The sequence below is a fragment of the Cucurbita pepo genome, chromosome LG02 (genome assembly GCF_002806865.2).
Source record: "Cucurbita pepo subsp. pepo cultivar mu-cu-16 chromosome LG02, ASM280686v2, whole genome shotgun sequence".
Taxonomy (NCBI): Eukaryota; Viridiplantae; Streptophyta; class Magnoliopsida; order Cucurbitales; family Cucurbitaceae; genus Cucurbita; species Cucurbita pepo.
The window spans coordinates 4311615-4330826 of NC_036639.1; the positions used below are offsets into that span (position 1 = coordinate 4311615).

Here is a 19212-nt window from a genome sequence, read left to right on the forward strand (position 1 = left end):
ATATAAAATTAAATTTTATGTCTAATAAAATTTTAAAATTTTAGAATAATTTGTAAGTACTAGAAAACAAACCACAAATAATTTATAACCATGAGCGGGGTTCATATGACTCAATAATCTAACCAACTTGTAAGCACGTTGCACCCTTACCCTTCTTTTAAAATTATTATGAAAATTAGGAATATTTACATCTATAACCTATATTAACGATGTATTGTGACTTGTGAATGTTTGATGTTTGAGATTTGTGAGATTATAGTTATCAATGTTGTTGCAACTCGCTTGTATGAAGTCGGAATCGCTAGTAATCGCCAGTCAGTCATACGTCGATGAATTCGTTCCCAAGCTTTGTATACACCGCCCATCACACTATGGGAGCTGGCCATGCCTGAAGTCGTTACCTTAACCACAAGGAGGGGGATGTCGAAGGCAGGACTAGTGACTGGAGTGAAGTTGTAACAAAGTAGCGGTACTGGAAGGTGCAGTTGGATCATCTCCTTTTCAAGGAGAGTTAATGCTCGTTGGGTATGGGTATTTTGGTTTGACACAAATTAGATTTGGTTAATCCGAAAGGTAAGTACTAATAATGGGGAGCATGTGCAGAGGCTTTACAGATTAGAAACCACAACAATATATTTTTTATAATTAAGATTTTACCCAATTTTAGGCACTAACAAATATTTTTTTTATTTTTTTATTTTAATTTTGGGATCCCAATAATAATATAACAGTACCGTACGGGAAAGCGAACCACACCGCAATTATTACCACGTGGGAACACCAACCACCCAATTATGTTTTTTTTTTTTTTTTTTTTAATTTTATAAAAGTTTATTATGTAGACATAATCATGTGAATAAATACTTTTTAAAGGAGAATTTATATTTTTTTATTTTTTTAAATTGTACTCTTTATACTCTTTATTATTCNAAAAAAAAAAAAAAAAAAAAAAAAAAAAAAAAAAAAAAAAAAAAAAAAAACTCTTTCGGCTAAGTTTAAGCCCAAACTGAAGCCCAAGTTTAAGCCCAAGTTCAAGCCCATGATTAAAAAGTCCAAGTATGTTAGTGTAAGCCCACAAACAGTAAGTGGAAGATCACTACCGATTTGGGCGAAACGTTACGATTATGCTTACGACTGATCGTCTTCAACAATTTCAAAACGTCTCTCTGTGTTTCTCTTATGCCTTGGAGCTCCAATTCCCGATCCATTTTCAGACCCCTTCAATTCCAACCACAACCACAGTCATCCGATCCCACCTGAAGAAGCAAACTATGGCTGCGTATAGAACGGACGACGATTACGATTACCTCTTCAAAGTGGTTCTCATCGGTGACTCTGGTGTGGGCAAATCCAATCTACTCTCCAGGTTTACGCGCAATGAGTTCAGTCTCGAGTCCAAATCCACAATCGGCGTCGAATTCGCCACTCGGAGTATTCGAGTCGATGATAAGATTGTCAAGGCTCAGATTTGGGACACCGCCGGTCAAGAAAGGTTCGTCGACTACTTCTTTAACTTCTGATTCTGTCATTGTCTTACTGTGGATCCTGATCATTCAATTCGTGTCTGTTTATTGAGATCTAATATTATAACTTGAGATTTTGATGGTTCACTGAATCGTTGGGAATTACAGGGACGTAGGATTTATAGGGCTTTTGGGTGTGTTCTTCTGTTCTTGGGGGGTCTGAGAATTAAGTAGCTTTCAGATATTGGTTCTAAGAGATTACTTGCTTGTTGAGATGGTGATCGCGTTATGTATCTGATGGAATTGGAGTTTCCGGGGATCAAACTCTTAGATTCCTTCAGTCTCAAGGAATTTGATACGAGTTTTAGAGTTGTGAATGAATTTTGATCGATTTTCTTAGAGTAGACTGAATTCTCTCTGTAAGTAATAATCTGGATCTGATAAGAGAAGAGTACCAAACTATTCATGATGTGATTTTTGTATATACTTACTGAATCCATAAGACCGTAATGAATCAGGCTTGTGCCAAAATGTAGTATGCAATATCTTTTGTGTAGATTTGACATTGCTAGCAAAGCCTGATAGAGTAATACTGATAGAGATTTCATGATATGTTCACCTCAAAAGACCCTTAAACTATGTGAATGATGTATCTTATAAGCTTCTTTTTGGCAGATACCGTGCAATCACAAGTGCATACTATCGAGGAGCAGTTGGTGCATTGCTTGTTTATGATGTCACACGACACGTGACGTTCGAAAACGTTGAGAGATGGTTGAAAGAACTCAGGGATCACACAGATTCCAATATAGTGATAATGCTAGTTGGTAACAAGGCAGACTTGCGACATCTTCGTGCTGTTTCGACTGAAGATGCCTCGGCCTTTGCAGAGAAGGAGAACACTTTCTTCATGGAGACATCTGCCCTCGAGTCTCTGAATGTCGAGAGTGCTTTTACCGAAGTGCTAACCCAAATCTATCGTGTAGTTTGCCGAAAAGCGCTCGAGATTGGGGAGGATGCCACAACATTACCTAAAGGACAAACCATTAACGTTGGAAACAAGGATGATGTTTCGGCAGTGAAGAAAGTTGGTTGCTGCTCTTCATGATCATCAACTATTTGAATATGAGGTACATCATCAAAGGAGTGAATGGATGAGTTCCTAATGCTATGTCTTGAGTTTCCAATCCTGCTGGATTTGCTCGACCAAACATTTTAGTGTTTATGGTCATTTTGAGCTTCTGGGAGGGTTGGATTCATCATATTTGGAGTCTTTTGAAATTGACACTTCTTAATGTCAATTCCTTGTACTTTCTAGTCCGAGCTCACTCTCTTATATTGTTTCAAGTTTTGTAATGGCCCCATAGTCTTGAATTGTATCAGATTTCTAGGTAGAGATATCTATTAAATTGAGGTTGTATGTAGGTTAAATGTTCAGTTGTTAAATGGGAGCAGAATTTTTTAGTTTCTTCAGTTACATATTTGTGTTTGATTTTGTTTTTGTAAACCTCTCTTCCCAAAACCAAACCGTCCTTGTTAGATATTTGGCTAAATTGTAAAAATGTCACAGGAATTTGCCCCTTCGATCAAAAAGATAGAACCTTCTATAAAATTTAAGGGGCAATGGCTATTTGAGAATGAAGCCACAATTCTCCATTCGCACATAAATAGAGACAATTCATATTGATAGATATAGATAACCATGAACATCCCTAACGAGCTAAAGTTACCAAGCAGAACATTTGATCCAAGAAATCTACTAAGACAATGACAAAATATGTAAAAGAAGTTACTTCAGTGGTGTTAATCTGCATCAACCTCTGTGAAATCCTGTATCCTCACTGAATGCTTAGACGTTTTGCGTAGTTCATCAATTTCAATCGGTAAGAATGGATCAGAAATGACCTTTTCAGGCTGCAACATCTTGGGACAGGCTATAAGAACAAAGAGGTCAAGTGAGACGAGCAATCTAAAAACATTCTATGTCGTACATGTAATGTAGTAGATTCAAATACCAGCAACAGGGCATTGAGCTCGTGATCTCTTGGATTTTAGGTACTGCATTATGGCAACCTTTTCGTAGACGTGCTTGCATTCCGTACTGAAAATTGCAGAAAGTAGAGACAAAAAAGAGACTTAGTAGAAGTGTTTAAATGCACAATGGCCTGGCCGTACTGATCTATAACAACAGGCTATGGAAGTTAACTTAAACATAAGCATTATATCATCGATTGAAAAATAAAAAATTAGAATCGTCCTCTTCAACGTGTGGTTGAACTCAAAATAAAAAAACCAAGAAAAAACAAGAAGACCTATACATTCCATGTCAGTGAATCTTTTCCACAACCTAAAATGGTTATTTGTTTTAAGGAACAAAAAACCATTTCGAAACTCGGCTCTGAAAAAGTAGAAGATCCAAGCTCATTCTATTTTTTAGGCATCCACTTGAAAAATGAAACTAGAGAAAATAAAGCATGTAGCCATTCCCTTTCAACATCCATGCTGTTAGTACACAGTGAATAGACAAACATGTTAGGAATAACGACTCTCCACAATGGTACGATATTGTCTACTTTGAGCATAAGCTCTCATGACTTTGCTTTGGGCTTTTTCAAATGGCCTTGTACCAATGGAGATGTATTCTTTACTTATAAACCACGATCATTTCCTAAATTAGCCAACGTACGACTCCCTCCCAACAATTCTAACAAAGCAGACTTCTTTTTCAATGCTAACAGAAATGGTTCCAATTCTTTATCCTTCATGAAAATATGTTTAGTTGTAAAATACCTTCGAACAGGTTCTGCCAATTCTGTGACAGGCTTTCCACTCAACGGGCAAGTGACATTCAATAGATTACACTGAGTACTGGTCATCACAACGTCCTCCTGCTCCTCACCAGGCATTGGTTGTCCTGCGTGATGAACATTCTGCCGGAATATTGGGAGATAAGTTAAAGCACTGGAAAGAATAATGCAATTGGAAGAACAAAAAAATGGTTTCCAATCACTTATGAATTTTCTCTTGCTTACTTCTCATATGTTGGGAATTTTCACAGTATTAGTATAATTATTTGCACTGATTTGAGGGTTGCTGCCACGCATAATCAGTTCTAAAGCCCGAATAGTAGAAAGTCATAGAAGTGAACTAACGCATTCCAAAATTTCCTAGTGCATATTAAAGAAGATGAAGATGCATACCCAAATAGCTTCTCTAAACTGTCGAATTATTGAATGGTTCTGCAAATTTGAAGATGAATTTTCGCTGACTTTTGCAACTTCATTGTCAAGTAGTTTCTCAAAATCAGTTAACTACATGATCAACATAGAATATTATGTACGAAGGAAGGAACCATCACAATGAAAATTAACCAAAAAAAAGAGTGTAGTGGAAAATGCATTCAAGCACCTCTTCTTGTGGTTCATATATATTTCCAACTGACTGAATTGCAGATGAAAAGTTGCTACATTTTTCATAAGTACCCAACAGCTCAACAACAGAGTTTTCAAGCTCCTTGACCTAAAATAATGTTCAAATACCAAGTAAATCATTAGTTAAGGGTTCCAAGCAACAATGATCAACAATGAGCAATGAACATGTTAGGTACTTGCTTCTTAGTATATTTTATTACAAACAATATCTTATCCTAACAACATTCACTTCCAAAGTAACAAATTACAAAAATTTCTGAATATTCGAAATTAAGGTCAATAGTTCATAGTACCATCCTCGACTGATTGTCCCTCTCCAAATCCACCCCGATTTCCTTCATCATGATCAGCGACTTCCGTAATTCCTGAAATTAAGACAGAAAAATCCAATCACAGAAATAAACAGATAACCCATCATCATACTTTTCAACCTAATAATCCCAATCACTCCTCAAATTTAATTCACCATTCTTATCTCGTCTTCTCGGACCACGAACTGAACAAAACGGGTTGGGCGGGGGGATTTTCCATTAAAAGAATACACAAGATCATCTTCCAATAGTTTTTCAGTTCTCAGAAATCAAGAAAACACAGTTCACAGAGCATAGTGAAGGAAATACAGCGTTAGAACTGACGCTCTATATAGGAAATCGAGATCTTAAATCTAAAAACAAGATGTATTTAGCAACGGCAACTTCATTTTCCATGGAAATTAGAAAATTTAATCTGTCGATCGGAAAAGCACAAACAGTAGAACAAAAAGAACAACAAATTGAAAGCATAAAAAGAAGAAATAGAGTAGTATTAAGAAAGTTACGGCAAGGAGAGATTGATTCTCAGAGTTCATAATAGTGGCAGCGGATTTGATTCTTTCGGAAACGCCAGTTGAATTGGAATTGGAAGTGGACGCCATTCCTTTGAAGAAGAGATAACCGAAAGTGAAACCCCCTCCGGCGATGGTTTGGTTTAAGCGCCAAAAGCTAATACCCGCTTAGAAAAAAAAAACAACTATGGTCCACTATCCACTTTAGGTGTACAATTCAACCCGATAACCCGGACCAACTCAACCTGAATTATAAGGGTTGGGTTGGGTTGGATTAGCTTTTTGGATTGGATTTGGTTCATTTTTCTAAACCCGAACTGACTCAGTTCGATTTTAAATTCATGGGATAGAACTCTCGAGTTGACCCGAGCCAAATAAAAACATTAACAAACATAATCGTGACACTAGGCCTCAAACTCAAACTTATTTTTGTGTTAAAATTAAAGATTTTAAAACCATAATACACTTTCCTACCATTCTAATTCCTATTTCTTATATTATTTTTTTGAAAATCCTAAACCCTAAAACCATTGGTTTAAGGCCTGAGTAAAGTCATGAGAGCTTAGGCTTGTCAAAGTGGACAATATCATACTATTGTGGAGAGTCGTGTTGATCTAATAAATTTAAAACTAAAATAATTAACGAAATATTTTGAATTTGGTAGTATAATTAGATTTTATATTTCATTGAAATCATATAAAAAAAATAAAAAATAAAAGTAAAAATAGAAAAAGAAAAGAAATTAATTAAATAAAAAAGGAAAATGCAAATGTAAATGGGAACTGTCAATTTATTTGGAAAAAAGAAACAGAAATTAACTGGAAATGATCCATTAATAAATAATAAAATAAAATAAAAATAGTAAAAAAAACAGATTTAAATACCAATGGAAGATGAATCAATCTTCAACAACACTGATTTGGAATCCAAGAAGAAGAAGAAGAAGAAGAAGAAGAAGAAGAAGATGAATCCCTTCAATTCCATGCTTCCATTGTTTCTCCTCGCCCTCTTCGCCCTCTTCTCTCCGGCGAAACCAGACGCCGCCCTCATCCGAAACCTCTGCGGCAGAACCGAGCAGCCGGTGATTTGTTCTGCTTGCCTCAATTCCGACTCCGCCAGCCGGACAGCCAATGGGCGTGGACTCGCAGTCATCGCCGTCGGATGTGCGGAGAGGAATACCAGAGCAATGGCCCAGAGGATCGGCGACATTTCCCGTAGAACGCCGAATTCCCCTGTGAAGACGCTGTTGAACGATTGCTGGTTTTCCACAGGGTATGCCGCCGGCAATTTTCCAGGAATCAGAAATGCGGTCCAAGGAGGAGATTATGCCCGTGCTAGAAACGGCGTGGAGATTTCGATTAGGAATGTCAATAGCTGCTTGGCTGGGTTCGATAAAAACCCTTCAGTCCCGGTGCCGTCGGAGGTTTTGGCGGGCACGGTGGCGGCCGTCCAGAGCTGCCGGATTGTTTTGGGGATATTGAACCACATTTAACATTTCTCGTATTTTTAAATATTTAAATTTCTGATGAGTTGAACGTATGCTAGCTCATTGCTAGTCGGATATGGTCAGCTTTAGCTCATTGGTATCATTGTCAACCTCAAGAAATTACGATTTTAAAATGCATATAATACCGAAAGATTTCCACACTTATGTTTTGTTCCCCACCCTTTTGGGGGTCAGCGTTCTCATTGACACACGGTTCAGAATCTAGCTCATATATCATTTGTAACAGCCCTATTCTTACCTTTGGCCCATTATGTATCGTCTATCAGTCTCATGGTTTTAGAACACGTCTATTGGAATCTCACAATTCACTTTATTAGGGTGTGTCAGCGAGGACACTGGCCCTGAAGGTGCATAGCTTTAAAACGAAATGACAAAATTTAAAAGCACTCAAATGTTAGAGACTAAACACATGTATCTACGTGTAAACTTTGAGTCATATTTTGAAGTGTTTTGCCGAACTAAAACTTCTTTAACACTGAAGTTTATTCTAAAAGCAGAGTAGATTTTGCAAATTTCAATGGTTATAATAAAATTTTAATCCGAACGTGAGTATAACTCAAACAATTCAAGATTCTCAATACTCAAATCTTTATTCTCCGTGTATTTAAACCTAAAAAATAAAACTCTTTCTCATTTTGTAGTCTTGAAAGATGTGAACATAAACACATAAATTAATATGTGAATTTAGCCAAAATTGAACCAAATGTAGAAATTAAAACATTTATTTATATTAGAAGTTTGATGTATTTTATCTTTTAAAAATATTCTTGAGATTTCAAACTTTTAACGTTTAACACCTTTCTACTTAAAAAAAAATAATCTCACAATTAGTACCATGTTTCAAAATTAACGTTCCATCCATAAACACTTTTGTGAATTATTTTTTTTTTATGAAGGTTAAGATGATTAATGCTACCTTTATAATTTTATAGGCATTTTGTAAAGATATACTTACCCGCGTTTTATTACAATAAAAGTATTTTATTGAATAGAAAGCAAGCACCATAGAGGGCTAAAAGAGATCGTTGAAAACGGTCCAATATAACCGGCATAGAGATTAATAAATAACCAAAAGAGCTAACCATTTCAAATGCAATCTTTCAATATTGGGTTTGGGTCAAAAGCAAACACAAATTGACGTACAAATTGACATTGTTAGAGACCAAACATCCTTCATTGTACATAAGTACAAAGATGTTTTTTTTCGTGAAAACATTGTCCTTCTAACCTCTCCATCTCTAGCCAAACAACTCACTTTCTTTCCTTCCGAATCTTTGTCTTTTGGGTAAAAATTGTGGCATAAATAGGAATGGATGTGGCAGTGTAAGGAGGAGCATTGTTTTAGCCATGACAGAAGGTGCAAAAACAAGAACAGATATCACCAGATAAGAGCTATGATGCTCATAAAGATAGGTAATCAATCTCATTGTTGCTTCCCATATTTCAATTAAATAACTTTGTGCATTTAACAGTCAATATAAATGATACCATATGCAGAAAAAGTTATACAATCATATCAGAAAGCAAGAACGGAATTCATTTTTTAATCTTAATGGCCTTGTATTTATAGCTGAGTTGCATCGGTACATGGAAAGAGTTGCTAAGATTTCCATTATCATTTAACCTACGAGGCTCAACCTGTTATTTCATTTGCATCACCAGCAACCAGCATATCCCAACTTCTTTACAGCTCAAGTGTATGCCTTTCACAAAAAGATTTAAGCCTCCCTAACCCTTCTTCAAGAAAGGACGGATCGACTGCAAAGGTGATTCGCAGCCAGTTCTTCAGCCCTACCGCCGTTCCTGAAACCAAACCACGATTCTTCGAGCTTCGGTTCTGTTTGAATTGTACAGATGAAATGAAGATCAAAAGCATTGATGTTTTTCAGGTCTTACCTGGAAGAATGATGAGAGATTCCTCTTTGGCAAGCTTGAAGCAAAAATCAATATCATCACTGATATCTTCAAGAAGTTCCATGTTCAGTCTCACCTACATTATTGCATCGTAGGGCGCTAAGCGACACGGGATTCATAAATTTTTATAAACTTAATTCGAGATTTCTTTCGTTACCATCATAGCCATCGATCCTTCGGGCTTGTGTGTGCATGTAATACAAGGGACTTCCTTGATCTTTCTGCAACATATTTCGGAGGTTTGCTTCAGAATATTGATAGTTTTCTTGAAGAAAACCTCATCAGTTGACTCAAGGATTTGAGGTACTGCAGCCTGATGCATCAATTCACCATGCAGAATGTGAATGAGAAGAAGTTTGCAACTTGGAATGATGCTAACAGTAATATATGAACAAAGCTAGGTTCGAGTTTTGGGTGTCGGTCGTGAGTTAATACGGTGACAATGGTTTGTGTTTATATGAAATTTGATATGCCTAACATCTTGATATGAACTGGTCAGTATGACAGAAGAAAGTCGTTTCATTCGAAAACGACTGGAATCGAAAATGAAAAGAAAAGTAGCCAGCATTTGAAACGACAAAAATATAACGTCTGAACCTGGATGAATGTTGCAGGACCTCCTAATATATCGAAATACTTCTTGATTCGCTCGATAGCCTGCATGGAATGATGGTACAGTTCAATAAGCATAAGATGAGGCAAACAGGTATGTCAGATAAAGCACAAAATATGAAGAACAGTGGCTAATTTAGTCTGCAATTTAGCAATCAAGTAGTGTGTGAGGGAAGTGGTGGAACCTTGGGGTTTTTGAACGTGCCCGAAGGATCACTAGTCACGAACCACCCAAGTCGCCAGCCCGGTACGATCCATCTCTTTGATAGTGATCCAAGGGTGAGTACAGGAACAGTTGATCCAAAAACTGCCATTGGCACGAAAGGTTTACTTCCAAAAGCAAGATGCCCATAAACTTCATCAGCAATCACCAGAATTCCAAGCTTTTCTGCCGTTTCTGCAATCTGAAGGGCAATCAATCAACCAAAAACATTATGCAGACACTTTGGTCGTAAGATAAAACAAAACGAAACTAAACGAAAACAGCTCTCGTAGGTACCGTACAGTATTATACTTGAGTGGTTCAGTTCTAATATCTAGATTATAACTTACCTTCTTCAGATGCTGATAACTGTATACATTTCCGCATGGATTCCCTGGGTTGACAATAACCAATGCAACGGTGTTTTTATCTGCAAGCGTTTCGATGGCATCAAGATCAACCTCCCAACCTTGTTGAGGGAGCAAGTTAAAGTGCCGGACTTCAACATTCCGAAATGCAGAACAAAGTTCATAGATAGGGAAACCAGGCCTCGGAAGCAATATATTTGCACCAGGACGAGCAAGCATCATCAAAGCAACATCAATCGCTTGTGTACATCCTGACGTAACGAAAACGTCATCGGACGACAACTTATATGGAAGATCTCGTGATAAATATTCAGCAATTGACCTATTCAATGATAGTTTAAACAAAGAAATTAGAAAACAAAACTATAACCTTAATTTGATGCTACATTTCATCAAATCACTCGATTCCATGAATATATCTGTTTAGCTGCCCTGTATCAGTTAAATGTTCATAGAAACAGAATTGGAAAGTTCCTTCACATGTTCAAACTTTCTCTTGAGCTAAGAATCATGCAGCTCGTTTCAAGCATTAGAATCAAAATCATAACTGTCCCAAACAAGATCAGATCGTTCATTCACTGGCTTTACCATGGAAAGTTGCAGGGCAGCATATGAACAAGTAAAGAAAATTACAGAAACAAATAGGCCAAGTAACAGATTCAAGAATTCTCACAAAGGGATTGATAATGAAATGGAACACTTCATTAGTTTTAAAAAAGAAAGAAAGAACGAAAGAAAATCTGTCCTCTCCAAAGAGAAAGTGTTCTTTTGAACAGAAAAATCTCTGGAAAAAGAGCAAGAACAATCCAACCTAGCATCTAATTCATGTAGAACAGTTGAATTACGGAAGAATTAGAAACAACTAGAAGCAAGAAAAGAAAGAAAAGAATCATACGAACAAGCCCAGAAGATTCAAATTTACAAAAAACGAAGAACAACACAAAATTCAACAACCTACATGCATATATTGAGTCATCAGCATTTTCAATTCCAATCCCCAAATCAAAAGATTCACATAAAAACGAGATAAAACCCCAGAAATCGAAATTAAAGCGAAACCTTCTCGTTTGGGGGAGACCAGAAGTGGGAGCATAGCCATTAAATTTCTGAGATTGAAGAGAATCAACAACAGCCTGTTGAGTAGCACGGGTAGTATGAAAACAAGAATAAGCAGAAGGATCGCCCATGCCGAGAGAAATCAGCCTCCGACCATTGTTTTCATCGACGTTCTGAACGAGAAGGCTGAGAATGCCTTTAATGGTGATGGTTGAAGCTGTGTCCATTTCAGGGTTCACAGCTCCAATCTCCATTATTATTATTGTCGATTGGTTTGGGAATGGTAAGAGAAATTTGGGGCTACCCTTTTATAGACGAGATTTGGAATTTGTTTCACAATTTGTGAAAAGGGTTCACGAATTCCATGCACGGAGACCACACGTTGAACTTGAAGCTGCCGCCACTCTCTCTCTGTCTCTCTCTGTCTCTCTCTATCTCTCTCCTCCTCCTCCTCCGCCTCCTCCTCCGCCTCCTTCGTCTCTTTCGTCTGCATGGAAACAAAATCAAGGGCATTGTTGGATTGCTCTGCGTCACTCGAATTTCAATTTTGTCTTTTTCTAAAATAAAATTTTATTTAATTTAACATCCAAATTAATATAAAATAAGAATTTATAATCCAATTGTTTAGAAACAGTTTAATATTTTGACTAAGTTTTAAACATAAATATAATTTATTAAATTAAGTTTTGTTTAGCTCAATATTTTCTTAATTATTATTATTATTATTAAAGGAAAGGAAGTAATTAATAAAATTACAAAAATTTAAAATAAATAATTAAATATATAAAAATAATAATATAAAACAAAAATACACACACAATTATATCCATAATAATTAATAATTTCAGAACTGAGTAATTTATTTGAAAACAAATTCTCATAGAAGGGTAATTAAGTCATTGTACATTTTTCCTTGATTTTATCCCAATTTTTTCATCCACTAATAATGTTTTTCCGTATATAATCTGGTCGGTGAGAATAAGGGTATTTTGGTCATATCATAATACCTATCTACGTTTTACTACCCTTTAATAAAATTAAAAGTTTGTGATAAAAAAAATTATATAATTTACCATGGTAAAAATTATTAATAAAAAAATACCACTGATAAGTTATTTGAAAAAAGGAAAAATAATTATATTTAAATTTAATAACAAATCCGAGTTCCATTAATTCACCTAAACTATTCCATCCATCGTAAACATGTAGAATAAATTAATTTTATTATTTTTGTTATTTAGACGGAATCATAAATATCGTGTTTAATTATATTTAATTTTATATATTTATATTTATGGATGGTAGTCGAGTATTTTAAATGTGAAAAAATTAATAATTTAAGGCAATAAGAATTTAGAAATTTAGGGGTAAGTTGGTTTGGTGGTGGAGTCTATATTAGTCAAAGTCAACCAATTGGAAGCAGCCAAACATGAAATAGTTACTTGTACCAACTTCCAACTTTTATAGCATTTTTGATAAATAAAGATAATGGAATAATAACTATATATTATATATTATATATTATATATTATATAATATATAGTTATTGTTATCAAACCTTTTTTTTCTTTTTTTGATAATGACTCTTTTTTAGAAAAATGTGATAATGATATTTTAAATATCACAAATAAGTAAAAAAAACGTTTTAATAAAAATTTAAATTAAATTAAATTAAATTATTTTAAAATGGATCATGTACTAATAAAAATTTACGTTCCTACAAATTCAAACACTGATCTAAAGTGGACGATGTTTTATTTTTTATGATAGATTTTAATATTTTTTTAATTAACATGATTCACGAAAAAAAGGAAAAATAAAAAATAAGTAAAAATAAAGTGACTAAATTGGCTAAAAATGCATTTTTAACCAATAATAAGAATAAAACAAGTGATTATGTGGCAAAATCTCAGGCGTTGATATCTATGACGTGGCAGAAGCTCACGCGTTGATATCTGATCTTGAAGGAAATACACCGAAGTAGCCAACTTAGCCACCGCCATGCAATAATTGAATTCTGACAGACAGCTTGTAATTGGTATACAATTTCAGGTACACCTAAAAACTGTCGCACCCAACTTTGTTGGATACTGTTTTAATTTAATTAGTTGGATCGATGATCGGAACAACTAAAATAATAAATTACACAACTTAACTCAATACAAATTTATATTTTCGAGTCGATCGTCATATTATTTTTTAATTATTTAAAAAAATCACGTATTAATAACTAAAATCTCATGAAATTTAAATATAAAACATTTATAAGTCACGCCTCATCATTAATATCGGTTACAATCATTAAATATTGGTTAGATTAACCCGACTAATTTAAAGACTTCTATTATATGAGAGATCGAGAGAATGTAATACCGGTATAGACAGTCGTAGAAAGTCGTAGAAGAACGTTGGACCCCTTGTATGAAAACTCTCGAGCTTGGAACGGGAAATAGATAAAATTTGGAAAGTTTGATGGTATTTATATATGTATGTTTGTGCAAGAAATAAAGGATAAGGTTGATGAATGTATAAAGAGTGTAATGCATATCCTATTCACATGTCATGTTTGTTCAAAGATATGTGCTACACGTACCTAACACAAACTATCCAAGATTGGTCAATTGGGTTTCGTAGAATTTTAACCATTGAAGAAAAATATAGTGGTGGTCCGACGCTATAACGTTCTAATTCTTAAGGAAGGTCGTAGGAATATACGTTAGAGACGCTATTTTTATTGGTATAAAGCTATTGTAGAGGCTTGTTGTCACTATCAAGTGATATCAGAGTCGTGCTCTTATCTTATGAGTCTCGAAAGTGTAGACATAAGTTCGATGGTGTGCTTCAAGTGGTCATATCACTTGGCCCTGTATATGTTAGGTCAATCTATTGCGTTTGTAGCGATGACAACGAACTTTTGTGAGAGAGAAATAATGTTTTTCTTGTGGGTTCGAGAGACTTTTATTTGTTGTTTATCTCATGCTATTCGATTGTGATATTTGGAAGTCGATAGCTTTTGTAGGATTATAAAGTTGAGTGTTTCTTGTACTCTTCTATTATAATTGAACGTTGTCCCGAGTCTGGGACAAACTAGCATAGGTTCTGTCGTTCTCGTAAAACTTAATCACTTGAATTACATCTTCTCGAAGGAGCCTAAAGACTTCATATTTTATAAGTCTCATTTTAAACTTATTTAGAGGTCGGGAAGATTTCAACTTTTTGTATCAAAAATTAGATATCAATTCACACAATGTCAATACATGTGATTGTTGAAATTATGTAACGACCCCAACCTCTTTTCTAAATCTGTGACTTTATATGTTGACAACCGACCCAAATTAAACATCGATGCTCATAATCTAAAATGTTTTGTTTCTTAGATTACGTGACCCTACAACTTTCTTATTAATTTATCTTAAATGCTACGTCAAGACATTTGGAATTGTTTATATATATATATATGATNTTTAAAATATAGTAATTTGAAAATTGAGAGGTTACTTCATTTGACGGCAATGTTTAAAATAATGGGTAAATGAATAAATTCGGTGGGACAAAATTAACTTTTCAAGTCAACGTTAGTCAATTTCCATTGACTTGGTTGACTTAGCTTTCTTGCGTTGACTCTGCCATGAATTTGTTAGGTTAAATTACAAATTAAAGAAAGTTTGAATTTAGACTATTTTTTTTTTAAGAGTATTTTTTAGATTATTATTATTATTATTATTAAAGTTAAGAGTATTTTTATTAATTTAGTTTAAACTAAATTGAAAATCATTAATGAGATTGAGTTTTAGATCAGAAGTTTAGATATTATTGTCCATCTAGAGGTATAGTTAGACACTATATATATATATATCAACGAAATAGGGCCGCCGAAAACTTTGGCATCTATTACCATAGATCTAAAAACACTACAAGAACTTTGGCACGGTAGGTACCCCGATCTATCGCGCACGAAAGTCTTCAGGTGTGTAATGAAAGTTCTCCAAGGGTTAAGAAATGTGTATTTTTAGGTATCCTAAGAGTATTAAGAGATAAAATTTATGATATTTAGAACCAAATAGTGTTGAATTTCTTATCAATCTCGCCGTGCTTTTAAATTTTCAAGAGAACTATTAAGTGTGCATTGATGTCAATCGTCTTAATTCTTTTATTGAGTTAAAGAGGCAGGACAAATCTACTAATTAAATTAAAATTCTAACCATATAAACTACCTACATGTAGCATCCCAAACCCACAGGTACTAGATATTTGTCTGTTTAGGCTCGTTACATAGCAACCTTTGGATTTTAAACTTTTATTAACATATTTACATGTTTCATTACTTCTCCAAACAGTCAAGATGGCCGAGTTGGTCTAAGGCGCCAGTTTCAGGTACTGGTCCGAAAGGGCATGGGTTCGAATCCCATTCTTGACAGAAAATTTTTATGTGCTAGTGCTATCGGTGGTATAACTAATTACTGTCTCAAATTAGTTGTTGATTGGGCCTTGTGCCTTGGGCCGCGGAAGGCAGAAGAAAGGCCCAATNAAAAAAAAAAAAAAAAAAAAAAAAAAAAAAAAAAAAAAAAAAAAAAGAGACAACTGTAATGTAATATTGTGAACCCGAGGGCGGCGCGGGTGACTTCACCTTGTCGTCACGCGCCTTCCGCAATCCCATGCTAATCTCTCGAACCACGCGCTCTTTATATTCTCACGCTAAATTACAAATTCTTTAAAAAAAAAAAAATTATTCATCACACGCATTTCTCGTTTCCCTATGTTTTTAAAATTCTAACACTCACTAAAGTCAACTCAGTGGGGCCTCCAACTGAACCCGGTTCGGTTCGATCCGGTTCTACTTTATTTTTTTTTACTTAATTTGGGTAAATGTAATAAATAAGAGAGAGAAGGTATGATTTGATGTTAGAGAGAGAGAGGTCTCAAAATCCGAGCATGATGTGTCAAAATCCCATTGCATCAATCTCTCCAAACTTCTTTTGATGGCGATGGACTGAATGGACGGATGGGATTGATGAATGCATTTTTTTCATTTCCTAATTTATCCCCCATAAATATTTAATATTTAAATTTTACGAACGTTTAATTATTTACGTAATATGTATCATGAATAAGGATTTCTTTTAATAATTAAAAAAATAACCGATAACACAATCCAACCCAACTCGTGAGTTAATTTGAGTTGTGAAATTTATTTAGATTGCTCGAGGCCACCAACTTAAAAATTTTTATTTTGTTCTAAAGATGTTTCAAACCACCTAGTTGTTAAAGATTATTGGGAGTGAGTCTCACATTAGTTAATTTAGTAGAAGATCATGGGTTTATAAAATACTATCTCCATTTGTACGAGGCCTTTTGGAAACTCCAAACCAAACTCATAAGAAGTAGTCGTGATTCCTAACATGGTATCAGAGCCATGCCTTAAACTTAGTCACGTCAATAGAATTCTCAAATATCAAACAAAGAATTGTGAGCCTTGAAGGTGTAGTCAAAAGTGACTAAAGTGTCAAACAAAGAGTTTACTTTGTTCGAGCGCTCCAGAGAAATGGAGCTCCATGAGCTTCAGGGGATGTTTATAGTGTACTTTGTATCATGGGTCTATGCTCAAAATGGACAATATCATACCATTGTGGAGAACCGTGATTCTTAACACTAATTCTATGTACATTATAATAACTATAATCTCATAAAATTTGAATATCAACACATTCATCGCATCACTAATATTTGTTACAAACATGAAATTATCATAATTTCAATAATAATTAAGGGTATGAATCCTATTTTTTGATTGGTCGGATTGACTAGACAAAAAAGAAACTCGAACTGACAACAATATCGAATATTTCTAGAAGTGTAGGTTAATATAATTAATATAATTAAATCTTTATTGTTTACTTATTTTTTTTACCAGCTCAAATTACATCATATTATTACGTGGAAGTCACAAAATTAAATTGCATTAAATCCACTTACCCAACAACATTTATAAACTATAATATAAAATTAAATGTGATTTCAATTTTGTCTTATCATTCAGACTTTATAATATTGTTATTTTAATCACGAAATTCATGAATTATATTTTTTAAAAGTATTTTATTTTTATCCGACATAAAATAAAATATAATATTAAAATATTAATTAAATGATTTCAATGTGCTGACAGGAAAGAGATTTTAAAACAGCTTTATTGATACAATGCTGAAAATGAAGCCCTTCCTTCTCTCTCTTGCTTTTTTCCTACTTTATAGTATTGTACACGTTGACCATAAGTGCTCGTGACTTTGCTTTGGCCTTCCTAAAAGGCCTCATACGGATGAACGAGTGTATTCTCTGATTATAAACGTACGACCATTCCCTAAATTAACATATGTGGGACACTTTCATCTAACAAATACTATATTAACTATTGTTAAAGAAACCAATTAATTAAGTTAGAATTAGTAGACAAACTTGGTTGACGAACATAGTTTATGCCACTAGCAACTTGTCGAGCATTTGACAAACTCACACTATCTATTTCAAACGAACATGAACGATAATATGTGATCGATTTAAAAAATCACCGTTAGATACGATTTTACTTCTCCTCCATACTACCAAGATTAGTTTCCATTTGAGAAGACAACAATGTTTTTTTATATTGAAACCATTCTTGTAATTAGGTGAATAGCGATCCTTTGAATCTAATATAACAACAATATGTGCAATATTCTTCGTGTACTACTGTTACTCGCTCCAACGTGTTGCGGATCATTCGTAACACAAAATCACTTCAACTAAGAATTGAAGTAATTAAGAGATGAAAATCCACCCATTTGGGTTTCTTAATTCATCACTTTTTAAAAAAAAAAAACAAAAACAAAATGTTGGTTCGTGATGGGTTTCGTTTGATTTTCTTCACTGACATAGGAATACCTGCACACTTCCTCACGCACGCATACATACTCGAATCAGAACACCCCCCCACTCCCCCCCTGACGCATACACATCGCCATCCCTCCCCCCTCCCCTTCTCTGAACACACACAACACGACACACCCCCATTTTACCACTCTTTTTATTCCCCATTCTTCCACTTCCACACATTTTTCATCTGGGTTTTCGCCCTTCTCTTCTGGGTATCCCTTCAATTCCTTCCCCACTTCCAAATTCCCCACCTTTTTTCCTTTCCCCAATGGACGTTTCTCCATTTTCCCATTACGACGACAGCCACCACCTTCCCCCCGGATTCCGCTTCCACCCCACCGACGAGGAGCTCATCACCTACTACCTCCTCAAGAAAGTTCTCGACAGCACCTTCACCGGCCGAGCCATCGCCGAAGTCGACCTCAACAAGTGCGAGCCATGGGAGCTTCCCGGTAAGCCCATACCTCACCCACTCGATTCTTCTCCTAACCACTAATTAATTCTCTACCCATTGCAGAGAAAGCTAAGATGGGAGAGAAGGAATGGTATTTCTTCAGCCTTCGAGACCGGAAGTATCCAACCGGTTTAAGAACGAACCGGGCCACGGAAGCCGGGTACTGGAAAGCCACCGGAAAAGACAGGGAAATTTACAGTGCGAAAACGTATTCATTGGTGGGGATGAAGAAGACATTGGTGTTTTATAGAGGAAGAGCTCCTAAAGGAGAAAAAAGCAACTGGGTTATGCATGAATATCGGCTTGAAGGCAATTTTGCTTACCATTATCTCTCTAGAACCTCCAAGGTACCAACTTTTTGTTAACCCACAAACCCTAACTATGAACACTCCAAGAACTTTGCAGCTCTTCTTATTTGATCTTTTCCCTGTCGCTCTTGTTAATGATTTCCTGTTTTTAGGCTTTTTTTTTTT

At 35.1% G+C, this 19212-nt stretch overlaps 5 protein-coding genes and 1 non-coding gene across 6 annotated transcripts in view; 4 read left to right on the top strand and 2 right to left on the bottom strand.

Moving 5' to 3' along the window:
• Positions 1–1110: 1110 nt before the first annotated feature.
• On the top strand, positions 1111–2953 carry LOC111789159 (ras-related protein RABA1f-like). Its single transcript, XM_023669819.1, has 2 exons — positions 1111–1492; positions 2139–2953. The coding sequence occupies exons 1-2, from the start codon at positions 1125–1127 to the stop codon at positions 2569–2571; spliced, it is 801 nt and encodes a 266-aa protein (XP_023525587.1). The 5' UTR covers positions 1111–1124; the 3' UTR covers positions 2572–2953.
• Positions 2954–3093: 140 nt separating this feature from the next.
• LOC111789160 (E3 SUMO-protein ligase MMS21) lies at positions 3094–5883 on the bottom strand. The gene is made up of 7 exons (XM_023669820.1): positions 5712–5883; positions 5188–5259; positions 4872–4982; positions 4664–4774; positions 4254–4393; positions 3479–3564; positions 3094–3397 (listed from the first exon to the last, which is right to left on the bottom strand). Exons 1-7 carry the CDS (start codon positions 5805–5807, stop codon positions 3267–3269), a joined length of 747 nt encoding a protein of 248 aa, XP_023525588.1. The 5' UTR covers positions 5808–5883; the 3' UTR covers positions 3094–3266.
• A 720-nt stretch (positions 5884–6603) lies between these two features.
• LOC111787665 lies at positions 6604–7209 on the top strand. The gene has a single exon (XM_023667683.1). The coding sequence runs from the start codon at positions 6604–6606 to the stop codon at positions 7207–7209; it is 606 nt and encodes a 201-aa protein (XP_023523451.1).
• Positions 7210–8634: 1425 nt separating this feature from the next.
• On the bottom strand, positions 8635–11833 carry LOC111789322 (probable aminotransferase TAT2). Its single transcript, XM_023670047.1, has 7 exons — positions 11380–11833; positions 10303–10642; positions 9936–10154; positions 9736–9795; positions 9296–9451; positions 9121–9214; positions 8635–9027 (listed from the first exon to the last, which is right to left on the bottom strand). The coding sequence occupies exons 1-7, from the start codon at positions 11628–11630 to the stop codon at positions 8909–8911; spliced, it is 1239 nt and encodes a 412-aa protein (XP_023525815.1). The 5' UTR covers positions 11631–11833; the 3' UTR covers positions 8635–8908.
• A 3879-nt stretch (positions 11834–15712) lies between these two features.
• Positions 15713–15793, top strand: TRNAL-CAG. Its single transcript has one exon. It is a non-coding gene; the product is annotated as a tRNA-Leu (tRNA).
• Positions 15794–18494: 2701 nt separating this feature from the next.
• The window catches only part of LOC111789288 (protein CUP-SHAPED COTYLEDON 2-like), a 2297-nt gene continuing 1579 nt past the window's right edge, over positions 18495–19212 (top strand). The window contains exons 1-2 of the mRNA XM_023670007.1: positions 18495–18737; positions 18803–19086. Coding sequence (XP_023525775.1) covers positions 18554–18737; positions 18803–19086 — 468 coding nt within the window. The 5' untranslated portion in view covers positions 18495–18553. The remainder of the gene's footprint in view (positions 18738–18802; positions 19087–19212) is intronic.

Excerpts from the sequence above, each read along its gene's own strand:
- LOC111789322 (XM_023670047.1), bottom strand. The coding sequence starts at position 11,630 with ATGGAGATTGGAGCTGTGAACCCTGAAATGGACACAGCTTCAACCATC. Across the intron at positions 10,155-10,302 it reads GTTATCAGCATCTGAAGAAG|ATTGCAGAAACGGCAGAAAA; the intron begins GTAAGTTATAAT and ends ATTGCCCTTCAG. Across the intron at positions 9,452-9,735 it reads GTCCTGCAACATTCATCCAG|GCTGCAGTACCTCAAATCCT; the intron begins GTTCAGACGTTA and ends TTGATGCATCAG.
- LOC111789160 (XM_023669820.1), bottom strand. The coding sequence starts at position 5,807 with ATGGCGTCCACTTCCAATTCCAATTCAACTGGCGTTTCCGAAAGAATC. Across the intron at positions 4,983-5,187 it reads GGGACAATCAGTCGAGGATG|GTCAAGGAGCTTGAAAACTC; the intron begins GTACTATGAACT and ends ACATTATTTTAG. Across the intron at positions 4,394-4,663 it reads AGTTTAGAGAAGCTATTTGG|AATGTTCATCACGCAGGACA; the intron begins GTATGCATCTTC and ends ATATTCCGGCAG.
- LOC111789159 (XM_023669819.1), top strand. The coding sequence starts at position 1,125 with ATGCTTACGACTGATCGTCTTCAACAATTTCAAAACGTCTCTCTGTGT. Across the intron at positions 1,493-2,138 it reads GACACCGCCGGTCAAGAAAG|ATACCGTGCAATCACAAGTG; the intron begins GTTCGTCGACTA and ends TCTTTTTGGCAG.
- LOC111787665 (XM_023667683.1), top strand. The coding sequence starts at position 6,604 with ATGGAAGATGAATCAATCTTCAACAACACTGATTTGGAATCCAAGAAG.